Here is a 16433-nt window from a genome sequence, read left to right as displayed (position 1 = left end):
CGACAAATTGAAGACAAAGGCCAAGGAGTTTGCTTTGAATTTTTCTAATACATTTTGCTTTGTATTCGACGATAGCGTGATGAATGAATTAAAATATTTTATTTTACGGATTATATCGCCAGATCGTGCAGAACATCCAGGGAGATCTGGACACAAAAGATTTGCCCTGGTAGAATATATTTGTCAACGACAAATTGAAGACAAAGGCCAGGGAGTTTGCTTTGAATTTTTCTAATACATTTTGCTTTGTATTTGACGATAGCGTGATGAATGAATTAAAATATTTTATTTTACGGATTATATCGCCAGATCGTGCAGAACATCCAGGGAGATCTGGACACAAAAGATTTGCCCTGGTAGAATATATTTGTCAACGACAAATTGAAGACAAAGGCCAAGGAGTTTGCTTTGAATTTTTCTAATACATTTTGCTTTGTATTCGACGATAGCGTGATGAATGAATTAAAATATTTTATTTTACGGATTATATCGCCAGATCGTGCAGAACATCCAGGGAGATCTGGACACAAAAGATTTGCCCTGGTAGAATATATTTGTCAACGACAAATTGAAGACAAAGGCCAAGGAGTTTGCTTTGAATTTTTCTAATACATTTTGCTTTGTATTCGACGATAGCGTAATGAATGAATTACAATATTTCATTTTACGGATTATATCGCCAGATCGTGCAGAGCATCCAGGGAGATCTGGACACAAAAGATTTGCCCTGGTAGAATATATTTGTCAACGACAAATTGAAGACAAACGCCAGGGAGTTTGCTTTGAATTTTTCTAATACATTTTGCTTTGTATTCGACGATAGCGTGATGAATAAATTACAATATTTTATTTTACGGATTTTATCACCAGATCGTGCGGAACATCCAGGGAGATCTGGACACAAAAGATTTGCCCTGGTAGAATATACTTGTCAACGAAAAATTGAAGACAAATGCCAGGGAGTTTGCTTTGAATTTTTCTAATATATTTTGCCTTGTATTCGACGATAGCGTGATGAATAAATTACAATATTTTATTTTACGGCCTTTATCGCCAGATCGTGCAGAACATTTCAAAGTTCTATTTTTGCTATTAAATTACCAAATGGTCCCGCAGTGGACTGATCGTAAAGACATGCTCCCAGTAGAACACCGAAGTCAAGCATCACTTGCAGCGGTCAGTTAGCCGGTGGGTGACCACTTTGATCAGCCTGCGTAGGGACCGAAGTTGCGCGGTATCGGTCCTCGTTAAATTGGTCTACCGTAGAGTGCTCGACTTCGCACGTAGGTCGTCGGGCTACCAAAGCAGTGGATCTATCCCCTCTGCAGAGGATCAAATTTGAGATGGCATGTTTTAGGATCATCCTTCGGGATGTTTCCCAAACCGTCGCCAATAGCCCGTTGTTAAGCTTCAGTGCGACGTTAATAAAATACCTACCTACCTAACATTTACAAATGAGTTTTCATTTTATGAATTTATTTGAACTATTAAACAAAAACATTTATTTTTTTATAAATATGTTTATGATACATGATCCCAGAATGTAGCTACAAGTCTACAGTTGAAGAAACTCAACATTCTACCATAAGGTGGAGTAATATATGATCAATATTTTTTAAAAGCTACAAAGTGCAAACTATCCCTTAAGATCAGAACCAAAATTCCCAAAACACTTTTTAAAATAAATCGCGACAAATATCATAGCAATAAAAAATAATTAAATTGTAGCCAAAAAAATTTAAACAGCTTTCCCTAGAATGATCAAATAGCGTAGATACGGAAATTTCTCTCAGTTCTGGTTTCAGAGCTTCGTGTAAAATAACGCATTCCAATTAAGTGCGGGACATTCTATTCAGGTCATAATTTTTACGGGACATCTAAAAGTAATACAAGTAACTTAATTCTGTGCGTACGAATAACACTGGAACCGAGCAGACTGCTTTTAGCAGTTACTACTCCCATGTGTACGATTTGTTAAACGGAGTCGACACAGCTATTTTATTCCGGGCCATTCTTGGAGTTGCGCAAACACTTTGTTTACGTCTACCCACGATAATGGTAAAAAATATCTTCCCTAGGCTGATCGTGCAAAGAATTGAAAATAAGCATACATCTTAATGAAACGCTTAAAAGAGTTTAGAAAGTGACTCTGAAAACGAAACTGAAAAATAATCCTGACAATCACAAATGTAGGATTTCAGATCTTGAAGTTAAGTAAATCTTTCGAAATGATTCTCGTGCAAGGAGTCAAAAGACACTTCGTAATTCTTTTTAATTCTCACTGCGTTTTATTTTGTTAATTAAACTATATTCGCATAAAATAGATATATTTTGTAACAATTATATTTATCACATTAGAAAAGACAATAAGGAAAAATTAAAATATATAAAATACGAGATATATACCAAAGTGTGAATTACCCTTCAAGATTTGAACTTAAATTCCCGAAACACTTTTTGAAATAAATTTCCAAAGTGATAAAAATAATTAAATTTCAGAGAAAAAAAATTTAAACAGCTTTCCCAGAAATGATCAAATAGCTTCAATTCAGAAATTTCTCTCAGTTCTGGTTTCAGAGCTTTTATTACCAAAGCAGTATTACAAAGCAAGCAAGTATTACCAGAACAGTATTACCAAAACTAATACTTTATACGGTCTCTTTAATAATTTCAATATTTAGTAAAAACATTTCGGACAAAAAGAATGTTTTTTTTTCCTGACATAGTAGTTTAATATATTATAACACTTTTATTTCTTATCATAGATGCCCACAATATACTCTTTTGTTGCAAATTAAAATGCTTTATATGATGATTTATATGCTTGATATAAATGCGTTTTTGGGTGTGTTTTTGGCTAGCGAGATCGTAAAAATCCTAATGGATTATCATAATAGATTTAACGCGGAGAAAAAAATTCTTGTAAAATTAATATTTGCTGAAAATTTTTTGCTAAAATAATCTTAATTCTGGTAATAAAACTAAAATATGCGGTATTTAAAACCTTCATTTGATAATTTATCCGTTCCAACATTTTACCAAAAATCCTGATTTTTAAAATTATAGTTCTTATTATCACACATTTATTAACAAATACAAAACTGAAATATAAATTAAACCGAATAAAGGTTTTTATGTTATGCTCTAAGGTATAAAGAAAATTCGAAATTTTACCACATTTATCAAATTTTAACACAGATTATAAAGCAATATAATCTTACAAAAATAATTACCAAATTGTTTCTGTAAAAATTACCGTGGTTTTTGATATTCCCATAGAGCCTGAAACACTGTAAATTTTACCATATTCTGATAGTTTTGGCCGTGCCTTTTTCTTCGGTGAACCTAACCTTTGAAATAATGGAGCGAACTTCATAAACACTATTTTACAAACTCATAGTTAGTATAAGTACTATTTTAAAAACTCATCGTTAGTAATTGATTTTTTGTTGTACAGTTAGTAAAGAAATAAACGAACTACCCTGGATAACTTTTGATCTAATGATTGAATCCTCGCGTTCTAGTAGTCAATTTCGTGGGGGTGGCCTCAAATATGCTAATTAATTAGCGCAGACGATATTTTAAGTTACAAAATCAGACACAAAAACGTACTTTCACTGAATAAACATGCCTTTTTATCAACGGATTCGTGTTTCTGACCCTCAAAATATGAAGGGTAACAGCAATCTGAGAAATATGGTTCCAATAAACTGGTTAGGAGAGTGGTGCAAAAAGTGGACCCCTTAATGTTAATATGATTTTTTGCGTATTTTGCCATATCTCTAGTGTTTTTTAGGCGAATTGAAGATTTTTGCAAGCAATTATAAAATTAATTTGCACGCAATCATATTGTTTATCCAAAGATAGCTCCATGCAAAAAAATACCTTTTAGTAATTATTTATTATTTTCTTTAATACTAGTCAAAAAAAAATTTGAATTGAAAGATTTTAATTTTAATTTTTTACATCATTTTAAGAATGTAATTTAACATGTCAAAATATAATTTTTGAGCTAAATCAGTCGAATAGTTCCTGAGAAATCGAATTTTAAAAATACGGCTTTTTATTCAAAGTAATTCAAGGTTATCTGTATATTTTTTTGCGTTCCATACCATCAATTCCATAGGAAAAAAAATCAACAAATGTAAGTACTTTTTTGATCTAAAAATGCATTTAAAAAAAGTGCTAAACGTGTTTAAATGAGTAGGGGAGAGTGGGGTCAATTGTAACAGGGTACGATTGTAACAGAGCAAAAATTTCTAGCGTCGGGTTCTAGATTTGGTTCCTAGGTGGCGCACAAGGTGTATTTAATAAATCTACATGTGCACCCCTGCTGGCAACCATTTTTATGTACTTTTGATAGAGTTAAATCACAAAAGATATTTTCACGCTACGTAAGTACTTTTTTGGTATTAGAATATTATATTGTAATAAAGTAATTTTGTTTAAACAAATAAAAATTATTAACCGAATATGTAAGTGGACACCTTAATTAACATCTCAATGAAAAAAAAGATTAGTTTTGTTAATTAACTAGCATTGTTTTTAACAAATGAAGCTGAAATGGCCTCTTGGGGACGATTGTAACAATAAGTAAAGGGACGATTGCAACAACTGAAAATAAATAATCTTATGTTAACAAACAATTGCTTAACTCTTTAAGAACCACCAATAGTTTCCTACATCATTTATATTATGTTGCATGTGCATTATTTTATTTGTCACCTTTCGCAGCATAAATTAAAATTTTTAACCCCTTAAAGTTAAAAGTTTAACCCTTTAGGTCTCTGCTCATTATTATTTTTACTCCTAAAATATCACTACTATTTTGATCAATAAAAAAATATATCACAACTATGATAATATGTATAATTAACTATGTTTTAGTTGAATTTATGAACTGTTACAATTGACCTCGTAAGTGGGGACAATTGTAACAAGTGCACGACTATCAAAAATTGTTTTTAACTAATATAATAATATTTAAAATCAGGTATTTATTTTTTTTTCTAATAGAGGATAGTCTACTTTACTCGTCTGTCAATTAATACTAATAATATATTGGATTTTTTGTTAGTTAAAAATAGTTAAGTAAAAAATTTTACAATTGACCCCACTCTCCCCTACTTATTTGTGACATATTTTAGAATGACCGAATCTATTGCATCTTAAGTTGTGAAAGTATCTCTTTTTTATCGAAAAGAACTTCAAGACAGTGATAGATATTTAAAAAAGCTGTATACTCGCCTACGAAATCGTTGTTCCTGACTGATTGCATTTTATGCAAAAATATAGAGAGCTGGAATCGTTCCAAAGTTTTATAAAGATTTCCCTTGGATATAAGACAAAAATGAAAATTCTTCTCAGCAAAGTGTTATGCTTACAAATCGTTTCTTTAAACCTCTTAAACTGTTTCGATTTTAAAATTTGAATATAATGGTATTTTCACTTCGCCAACAAAAATATCTCAATTAAGTTGAAAAGGAAACTGTTTGCTCAATATTTGGAAACTTGCCAAGAAAAGAATACACTAATAGATTTCCTTTTTCTTTGTAAAAGATTTTTACGGTTTCGACCAATGAAATGCAAATTAAATGGTCAAAACTTCATCAAGATATTTGCTTAAAGGAAAAGATTAGGGGCCGTATTTAGTTTTCAAAAACTAAAATGATTTTATTTCGCAGTTTGCATGAGTTACCTAATTTTTTTAACAAAATTTTTTGAATATTTTAAAGCGCAAATTAAAATGCTTCAAATAATTATGACTAAAAACTTTATCCTTTTTAAATAAAAAAAAAATCTTATTAACCTTTTACTTACTGCTGGTACAACACATGGACCACATGTGATGGTACAATATGGTACACCGTAAGCAAAGAGTTAATATACAAAGATTCAAAGCACAAATTAAGGTCATGTTATGCAACATTTCTTTTCTGTTCAAATTATTTATTTCAACAACAACAATGCAACAATGCCACATTTTTAAATAATGTTTTCATTTTTAAATTTTTTGTTCGCTTAATTTTTTATATTTTTTCGGTTGGCCTTGTCATTGTTTCCTAATAAGTTCTTTACAACGAATAAATTCAATTTCTTAAGAATAAAGGATTCTTTGGAGTTTGAGTTTTGGAACATTATATTTTGTTTCATAAATTTGCATTAAAGAGTAGAGTAAAAATGGCGCATACCCTATGACCTATGTTTTACCGATTATGCTAAGTTTATGAGAAAAATATGAAATGTTAGAACAATTATTTCTGATAATTATATACGAATAGAATTACATAAATATTAGAGGAATGTTATATCTCTTTCGAAAAATTTCGTCTTGCTTTTATCTCAGAAAATGTAGAATATTTAAGCATTGAAAAAACATTAAACTTAAAGAACATTCAATTTATCTATAAAAAAATTTAAAATCCGCAAAATTGAATATTATTCAATGATTTAATGGCTTGAATGGAAGTGAAATATTTTGCCAAATCAGCGATTTCTTAGAAAGTTTAGTAATAGTAAAATTATTTAAGATTTTATTTATTAAGTTCAGATAATTATTTTCAAGAAGTTAATACACACGGAAAAAAATTACCGTAATTGTATGTTAATGGCATTCATAGTTTTTTTTTAAAAAAAAAAGAAAAAAAAAACATATTTTTGGTAATAAAGCCAAAATATAAGGTTTTTATACCATCCATTTGGTAATGCTTTTTTTTCTCTTGGTAACGGTTCATCGAAGGCTCTGGTTTTCAAAATTATAGATCTTGTTACCTCATATTTAGTAAAAATACAAAACTGAAAAGTAAATTCCAACGAATAAATGGTTTCTATGTTAAGCTTTAAGGTATCATGATAAAATTAATACATTTTACCACATTTACTAACAAATGGAATAGTAATATTACCGTATTTTAATGTTAATTTTACAAAATGTCATGACCAAAGCGTTTCGGTAAAAATTACCGTACCTTTTGGTGTTCCCATAGAGCCAGAAACTCAGCAAATTTTACCATATTCAGGTAGTTTTAACCATATTTTTTTCACTAAGGGATGATTCAGTACAGAGGTTGCAAACGTGAAAGAATCGTGGGACTCATCAATAAGATGGAAAAATGCATGAAACCCATGGTGAAAATGTCATTGTATGCCACTAGAGGGCGCTTCTCTGTTATTAACTTCCTATTCATGCACCTTTGAGCTGTAGTAAAGCACTTTAATTTTTTGTTTCTCAAATAGACCCAAAAATAGCAGTTTGATCGTTATTTGATGAATTGGCAACTGACTGACAATCTCGCCAGTTTGATCGCCAAATCTTTAAATTACAATAAAACGGTCGTTTCTGATCTTTTCAAAATGTAACTTTCAGCTGTACTTATAAGAAAATTTAAAATTAATGTAATTTAAATTAATGAAAGTACCAATTCAATGAAACACGAACAGGAAAGGACCCTAGCAGCATGGGGTGACATTTCCATCCATTGGTTTCTATACAATTCTAAATGCGTCCTTATTATCCTCATAATGCGTCCTAACTCCCCTCCAAATTTGTAAACGCTGTATTTCAATCACCGGCTCAGCTCCGACTTATATTCGATATCACTTTTTAACGAATATTAAAGAAGAATTATTGTATGTGAATGTTAATCATAAAGTAAATTCCTTAATTCAATTAAAATTATAAAATAATGTAACATAATGACAGAATTATATTATAACATAATAACAAGAAAAATAAACTTTAAAGAAATTATTAACACAAATTATAGAAATTTGTAAAATCATAGTTATAGAAAAGCTAGGTACCAATATATTACAAGCATATTTGTGAACAGAAAAACTTTTAGATGTGGTTCTTTAAGCGTTTTAACTTAGCTAACATTAACGTCGCAACTTTAACGCTTAAACATTAACGTTCAACTTAGCTAATAACTTTGGTTTCGAGATTTAAGAATTAAAAGATAACTGAAGTATAAAAAGTCATTTACTTATGTAAATTTTTCAATAGGTTCATAATTTTTCTTTGAACTTCTTCAACAGTTCAAACAAACATTCGCTCAAAAACGTTTAAATGTGATAAATTGCGTTTATTCTAAGTTATATTTTAAATGACTTATATTGCCATAACATTAAATTATATATTGCATTGGTTTGTATAATTATAAATATTTGCCAAAAACCTTTCTATAAAATCAAACCTGAAGAACATAATTTGTAACTAATCTGACTCATTGTTTAGCAAATTTTTTCGATTCTGATTCCACAGCTTTTATTTTAAATACAAATTGTATGCATTATTATTAATCATGCAAACATTTTTTATAAAACTTCTTTATAAAATCAAACTTGAAGGACATTAATCTGAAGGACAGAACATGTAACTAATCGGACTCGTAGTCAAGTAAGCTTTTTCGACTCTGACTCCACAGCCTATTTTAAATACAAAATGAATTCACAATAATCGATCAAGATAGTTTAACTTTAAGTGTTTTTAATTAAAAATGTATTCATTTAAACAAAATCAGAATTAAAATTTTTTATTCATCAGATTTCATTAATTTATTTCGAATAAAATTTAGTCTCAAAACTTTGCCAGGCAATATGCTTTTGAACATGATAGTGTAAACTTAAAAAAAAAAAGTTAACGCCATACGATCTCAGAAACACTCTAAAACAAATTAACCATGTTCTTATTCCCTAGATATTGGAATTGCTGCTTAAAAATGTTAAAAATTCTCAAATAATCTGTCAAAAGACGAAATGTTAGCTCAGAAAATTATCATTATTCATGCGGAAAAGGAACTTAACCAAAATTTTAATACCCAAACAGTCTGGGGGAATATATAAAAAAAGATAATTACTCTTCGATATTTGAGAAGTGCAAGTCTATCAATCATCCAAGGGTAAGTCAATTTTTTGTTTCTTTTAAAATCCCATCTTGTAAATCCGGCTTTAATGGCTTAATTATGAGGTTTTACATTAGAAACCCGGGTCACTAGATGGGACTGCGGCTATTTAATGGTATGTTTTGCTTTTTACTTTGCTTAATTTTTCTCTGGGACTAAGTTGATGACGTTTCCTTCCGACAGGAGATGAATCTCATGTTTCCAAAGATGTAAGGCATGACGTCATCAACCACTTTTCTTTTCTGCCCACTTAAGATAGGGAGCGTGGGGCTGACTTTGATAGCATTCCTTGCCCAAGCTCAAAGTAAGTACTTTTTTTTCACTTCTCTTTTACCTGTATAATCGGTTAATTATATTTCTAGGCTACGTTTCATAATTTGCGGTAAGCTAAGATGTATTAGAATGTTGGGAAATAGTTTTAAATAAGTAGGAAGGAAATCGAATATTTCTTTTTGGAACTAAAGTATCACATTGTTTACCAGAATTATTCTTAGTGATTTAAACTTTGATGCAATGGCCACGATCATCATTTAAAGTTTATAGTTTTGACTGAGCATCAAAATATGGGCATTCTTTCTAAAACTAAAGTATCGGAATTATTCTTATCGGAATTATTCTTTATAGTTAAAGCTGTGAAGCGATGGCTACTTGCCATCATCAAAGTTAATAGTTTTAACTGAGCATTAAAACAATAAGGGATTTCTATCTAAAACTAAAATATCAAATTGTTTCCGAATTATTCTTAGTGATTAAAGTTTGGATGTGATTGTTTGCTTTCCATTTAGAGTCCAATAGTTTTAATTTAGCACGAACACAATGAAAAACTTCTATAAAAAAATTTAGCTATCATATTGCATAACAAAACTATTTTTGTTGATTAAAATATTTGATGAGTTGGCTTAATGATTTTAAAATCAAATTCATAGCATGGGGAGCTTAGCCACCATTTGCCAAACGCGTTTTTAAAGTAATTTATACAACACATCTTTTGTAATTGATTAAGCTTCATAATATAATGAGTGTTTTTACTTTATAAATTAATAATTTATATCCTTCATAAATAATTTATTATTATCCCGTCATTAATTATTTGCCGTAGAGAAATATTGAATACCGAGCTCATTAAATAGCAATGTTTTTATTACTTTTTAGAAGAAATCAGATCTCAAACCAGATATTTTAAATAACTTCTTTTAAAGACATATGAAAAAATTAGGAAACATTCATCAAAAAATTCTTAAATTAAAAATTGTTCCGGTAAAAGTTTTTTCCTGTAAAAAGGCTTTTACTTTATAAATTTTAAAGAATATGTTAATAAAAAAATTTTAATAAATTTAATTTTCAAATAAATTTTATAATAAATTAAAAATTAAGGTCATATATTGTAATTAACTACTACTTAATTTTATTAAAAAAAATCATGTTTTTCAAAGAAATAAATTTCTTTGACAATTATTTTTTTTCGCAAAAAATTTTACATATCTAAAATATTTAAAAAATACATAGTTAAAATTTAGTTCCTGTCCGAAATTTCTTTCCGTCGATTAATTATTTTTTGCAACTAGTGATGTCTTTGGCACCAAAAAAAATTCTTTTTTTGTCAAAATAATTTAATTTTTTTAATTAGTTATATTTCAAACTGTGACAAATATTAAAATTTTTCATTAAAATGTATTTATAACAATATATTATTTAATTTATTAAAGCTGCATTAAAAATCATTAGAACATATACATTAATGGTTTTTAAAATATTTAAAAAAAACTTTATCAAGATAAATAACAATGTAGATGAAAGTAAAATCAGTTTATTATTTGGTAGGACTAATAGAGCGTACTAAAAATTTTTTTTCCCCTTTAAGGAGAGACACAATGGTTTTAAAAATATATAAAAAAGGCAGAGATTACGGAAAACCCTGTGTGTTCTAGAACTTTTATTTGTTTTTTTTCTGACTCAATTCTACGTATTTTCTAGTAAAAATATGGTGTTAGAACACTTGATGTTACATTATAATAATCTTTTTGAAAGCAAATAATATTTCGCTTTTTAATAAAGTTCATTAATATCTTTTACTGGGACTGTAACTTCGATCATTCTATAAGAAAAGTTTGAACAGCAAAAAGCTGTTGCTGATTGACAATTAAAAAGTCCTAAGAAAAATCAGGGTTGTTAATCGTAATGTTGGCAAGATTAAGACAACTGCATTTATTTAATAATAGTTTATTAGTTTGAAAATAAATAATTTGTTACCTGACTGTTGAGCATGCGACTTGAATACCATAGCAATTTTGATCTGTGAGCTTCTGACCTGTGAGCTGGTAAGTTTTTCACGTTATTTACTAATTATATTATACATAATTACCATTGCAAAAACATGACTGTGAAATTTCGTCTAAATTTTCATGTAACTTTTTGGTTGTGCAACGCTGCCCCATGATCCATAAGAAAATCGGGACACCTTTCGCTAGCTTTCAGAATGTCAAAACCGTTGGTATGCAGCACTGACTCCAGCAGTAAGAACGAAGCTGACATTCATACTCGTGACACTTTACTTATGTCCATTGGAGGCACATGATTGTGGACTTTTACCATAATTTTCATGTAACTTTTTAGTTGAGTAATGTTTCACCATGATCCATAGAAAACTCGGTCTCACTTTGCCACCTCTGCCACAAAGTTTTAAAACGTTTAGTATACGTCCATGCTGACATTTTTATTCATAAGGTAGCCATTTCAGATGAAAAAAAAACGATGAAAATGGAGCAAAACATTAAAATTATTGAGGAAAGATCCCTGAACTTACGAACAAATGGCTTTGTGGTTATGAAAATTTTGGAGAAAATTATCTATAAAGCATTATCTCGCAAAAATGTTAAAGCAAAGACAAAATTATGTCGTTCACTTCTTCCAAAAAATGTGGTAGAACCCAGCATTTCAATGACATAAGTTGTTATAAAATGCCCATCTCCAAGGAAAAGAAAACATTTCTCCAGATTTCCTTTAAACAGCGTAAATACACAATTATATATGCTAACAGCTAGAAATGCTTATAGCTATCTACTAATATTTAATTACAATATCAACTTTTTTAAGTCAAAAACTAAATCTAGAAATTGTTTCTTGTCCTTCTAATTGATAGAAAAGTTGAGTGTGCAAAAAAAGTCAAATCGTTTTTGAGACATCGAATTTGAAAACTGTCGTATTTTCAAAAATCAATTTCTCATGAACTATTTCAGAGATTTTGCTGAAATCTTGCATTTTGCCATAAAAAATTACATATTTTGAAATGATGTACAAATTTGTATAGCTTACAATTCAAAATTGTTTCGACTATTATAAAATAACGTAATAAAAATAATAAATATTTTCTAAAAATTATTTTTCGCAGGTTGAATAAACGAATCTTTGAATAAGCGGATTTTATAATTGTGCGCAAAAATTATTCAATTCGCTTCAAAAGTTATATATGGCGAAAAGTTACATATGGCCCAAAATATAGCAAAATACGTAAAAAGTAAAATTATATTTAAGAGGTCCAAACATTGAACAACACTCTTTACAAAACTACCTTATTTTCCAGATTACGGCTACCCCCTATAGATAGGGGGTGTCAAAAATTGTATTCGTCGAAAAAGCAGGATGTTTATTCAAAGAAATCACATTTTGTTTTTGAGTAATTAACTTAGATTATCGTCAGCACTAACTAGTTAGCATATTTGAGGTCACCTTCTCAAGAACATGAAGATTGGATCCTAGAACATGAAAATCCAATCATAAAATCAAAAGTTATTCAGAGTACAATTTTTTTTCCGCACTGCCTATGAAATTTTTACTCGAAGAAGCTACCAAAGTATTCCTGATCAAAGGTAACTTACAAAACTTAAACAGTATTATGTTCTACACGTATATTTAAACTATTAAATGAATCCAATATAATTTTTGAATTAAAACAAATTCTTTTTAAATACATTAATGGTATAATTAATAAGCATAAACTCATTTTTATTATCAATCTTCCTCAATAAAATTAAAATTTATTTTTTCACACATAATACGGAAATCATTTTTCATTTCATAAAAAAAAGTCATTATTGAACAAGTGGTGAAACGAAGAAAAATTATTACATATTAAAATCTAATAATGGGTAAGCGAAATTTTTTTTCACAAATCATCGATTTTAAGGTAACGCTTTTCCCCGGAACATTGGTAAGTTGTTTCTTTAAAATAACTTGTTAAAAAGAGAGATTTATTTTCCCTTTTGCTTATCGATTTAGAAATGCATTTATCATCTTCACCGAGAAAGTGTCAAATTTACTTTGAACTTGCATTTTATAAATTGGATTAAATTAATGTAGTTTATTTTCCTTGCTCGGAAGTACTTGGTAAACTTAAACGCGGTTTTATGATTTTAATAATTTAAATGGCTTGGAAGATGAATATGATTTAAAACAATGGAACTTGAGTTGAAACTTGAGAAAAGGTTTCTGTTTTAGAGATTGGAGGGACTGAATCTTGAATATTTTAAATCTAATCGTGCTTGCAAAAAAAATATTTTATTTTTTAATGCTATTGACAAAAATATGGAATTTGTTTTTTTTAATGTTTTTCTTACATTCGATAAGTACTTAGTAGTACTTTACGTGTGAGCGCACGTGGTTGATAGTTATATATAATTAATGTAGTAGCTCATATTGTATGTAAATCACTGAAACTAAATAATTCGATATTGTGAGTTATGCATAGATTTTTTTTAGTTTAATTAGTTACAGTTTATATTGCGAATGCATTTCTAAAATAAACGATTTAGAAATGCTTTTATTATTTTAAACGGGAAAGTGTCAAATTTGTTCTGAACTTGCATTTTATAAATAGGATTTTAAATTAATGTAGTTAACTTTATTTACTTGAAAGTACTTGGTAAACTTTAACAGGGTTTCATATTTTTATAATTTAAATGACTCGGAAAATAAATAAGATTTAAAGCAATATAACATAAATTGAAACTTTTTTTAATGCATAAATAGAATTTTCTTTTTTCAAGCTTAATCTATCAATCTAAAGACCAACAGAACGGGGGTTCGTATCAAAGCGTTGACACCAAAATATTTCCCCGATTCCCTTCAACACATGAAGAGTTTTCACCCAAAAGTTAGATGCAATGCTCATTACCTAATGAAAAGCTTAACTCCAATATCCAGTAATATTCTTTTCAACAATTTTTTAAAGCATGCTAGTTGCAAACGGTTTTTTAACCGTACCAGTTGTAAACGGTTTCAAAACCGTAACGGTAAAAAATATTCTTTACCTTAAAATTCACGGTTAATTGAACGAGCGGACTGCTTTCTGTTATTTTACCGTATTTTAGAATGAAAATTCCAACAGTGTTTTAAATTTATTTAAATTTTTACTAAATCATTAAAGTTCGTTTAAATAAGACTCGGCTAAGAATGCAAATATATAAATAGTTATTTTTTTTAAAAAAAATTTCATTCAATCCCAGTGTATTTATTGTAAATAAATCCAATCCCAATTTATTGTAAATAATGACCACTAGCTTTGAAAGAATTTACTATAAAATAGAATCTCCTTATCTCAGACGAACAATTTATCTTTGATTTGTGATTTAAAGGTTTCATCAATTAAATAAATTTTTCGAAATCTATGAACTTTATTTAAGTATTAGTTCGTTAAAAATGCATATATATATATATATATATATATATATATATATATATATATATATATATATATATATATATATATATATATATATATATATATATATATATATATATATATATATATATATCCAACACAAACTTATTTATTGTAATTAATTTCCTTTAGCTTTTTGAGAATTTAAGACATAAATAGAATCTCTTTTCCTCAACCGAATAACTTATCTCAGATTTGAAGTTCCACTAACATTATTCCAACTTTATTGATAAATCCTTTTATTCACTGCGGAAAGAATGATAACGAAGCTTTCCAAACTTTCGACGGTTTTATTAATACAGATTCGACTCAAATGTCGATTCAAATCCCCTAGAGATGGCTTAAAGCAAAGGAGTTTTCAGAAGGGAAGAGCTCAGTGGAGTGTGATTGATTATTAAGAAAATTGTTCAGATCACAGATTTTCTCTCTTTATAATTACAACGATTGAAGAGAAGTTTTGTACGAATGCTTAAGTAACAGTTTATCTAATTCACAACTTTATTAAAAATCAAAACTAAATTCGATATTATGTCTTACAGCCGCACAGAAAATTTACGATTATTTTAGCATTATTTACTGTTTCAGAGTTCATAATAACGAATAAGTTAGATTTTTATTTATAAGTTTTATTATATAGTTTTGAGATTTTCAAAATTGTAGCATAGTATTTCATAACTACTTTCACTGGAAAAACATACGCCATGCACAAGAAGAGGTTTTTGTTACAAAATCTCTAACAAATGCTGCACACGTCTCTGCGCTATTATTTTATAGCCGGCGTTGAACAGCTGATCCAATTCTGAGTTAACGACTATCAATATTGAACTCCGTAGCCTTATAAATTTGAACCGACCCCAGAAGACAAGTGAACTCCTGAATCAATAATTGGGACAAACTATCCTTTGTGGAAGAGTTTTTGATGGAACTTCTATCAAACCTACACGGAGAGGAATACCATGAAAATCTCTTATGGTTAACCCGACGACAAGGGGGTGACCCATGATCCGTCTACCACTTATGATATTTTATGTCAGCACTGTGGTCGGTGTGAGCCGTGTGCGGAATTCATATTAACCCGCCATCTCCGGTATTCGAACCCTGGTCCTCGATGGGAAGCGAGGGTTCTATTCCCTTAACCATCAATGCTTACACGATACTATAACCGAAATTGAAACGACGTACAAGGAGCACGTGGACGTACTTCGAAATTATATAATAGGGATTTTTTTACTAACTTATCATCATATCTATTATATAATTCATACCTTCATCTGAGTCAACCTTCAGCTTTTTAGGACTTCGCGATGTCCACTGTTCTGTTTGAAACACGGTGAAAAAGTTTTTAAAATTCATTATTAAAATTTCTTTGAAATTATCTAATAGCAATTATTTTTAAACATAAAATTTGCAACGCTAATAAAGTATCTCAAAGAAAATATTTCTGAATTCTACTAAGTTCTAATCTCACTATCATATTAATTTAACTTTTATTATTAGCTGTCTTATCGTAAAGATACGGTGGAATTTGTTAAAATTATGTGACTGCTTATGCAGTCAAAATATAGTTTCTTATTTCTTATTTTCAATATAAAATGTTGCATTAAAAATTCCGTTGCATGTAGTTTTTCTATTTTTGCCATATTTTTCTTTTACGTATTTTAGTAAATTGTAGATCTAGTTTCTATCCAATTCTATTCAAATTATCTAAAATGGATTAAAATCCAATAGAATTTACTTTGTTTAAAAAACAAAGCACAATTTTAGATTAAACTGTTAAAAAAATGAATAAAGATTCTTCGAAAATTGCAATCTTA

The 16433-nt window shown here is 29.0% G+C and overlaps 1 protein-coding gene across 3 annotated transcripts in view; it reads left to right on the top strand.

Moving 5' to 3' along the window:
* The window catches only part of LOC107440916 (fibroblast growth factor receptor-like 1), a 286439-nt gene that overhangs the window by 194015 nt on the left and 75991 nt on the right, over positions 1–16433 (top strand). For 2 of the 3 annotated variants that reach the window (XM_087155621.1, XM_016054001.4), the window contains exon 2: positions 9087–9207. The exons of the other annotated variant lie outside the window; for it this stretch is intronic. In XM_087155621.1, coding sequence (XP_087011747.1) covers positions 9120–9207 — 88 coding nt within the window. In that variant the 5' untranslated portion in view covers positions 9087–9119. The remainder of the gene's footprint in view (positions 1–9086; positions 9208–16433) is intronic. 3 annotated transcript variants of the gene reach the window in all.

Source organism: Parasteatoda tepidariorum, chromosome 12 (assembly GCF_982258835.1).
Source record: "Parasteatoda tepidariorum strain Cologne lab strain chromosome 12, Ptep-v5.0, whole genome shotgun sequence".
NCBI classification, from domain to species: Eukaryota; Metazoa; Arthropoda; class Arachnida; order Araneae; family Theridiidae; genus Parasteatoda; species Parasteatoda tepidariorum.
This window is presented reverse-complemented; position numbering and strand designations above follow the sequence as displayed.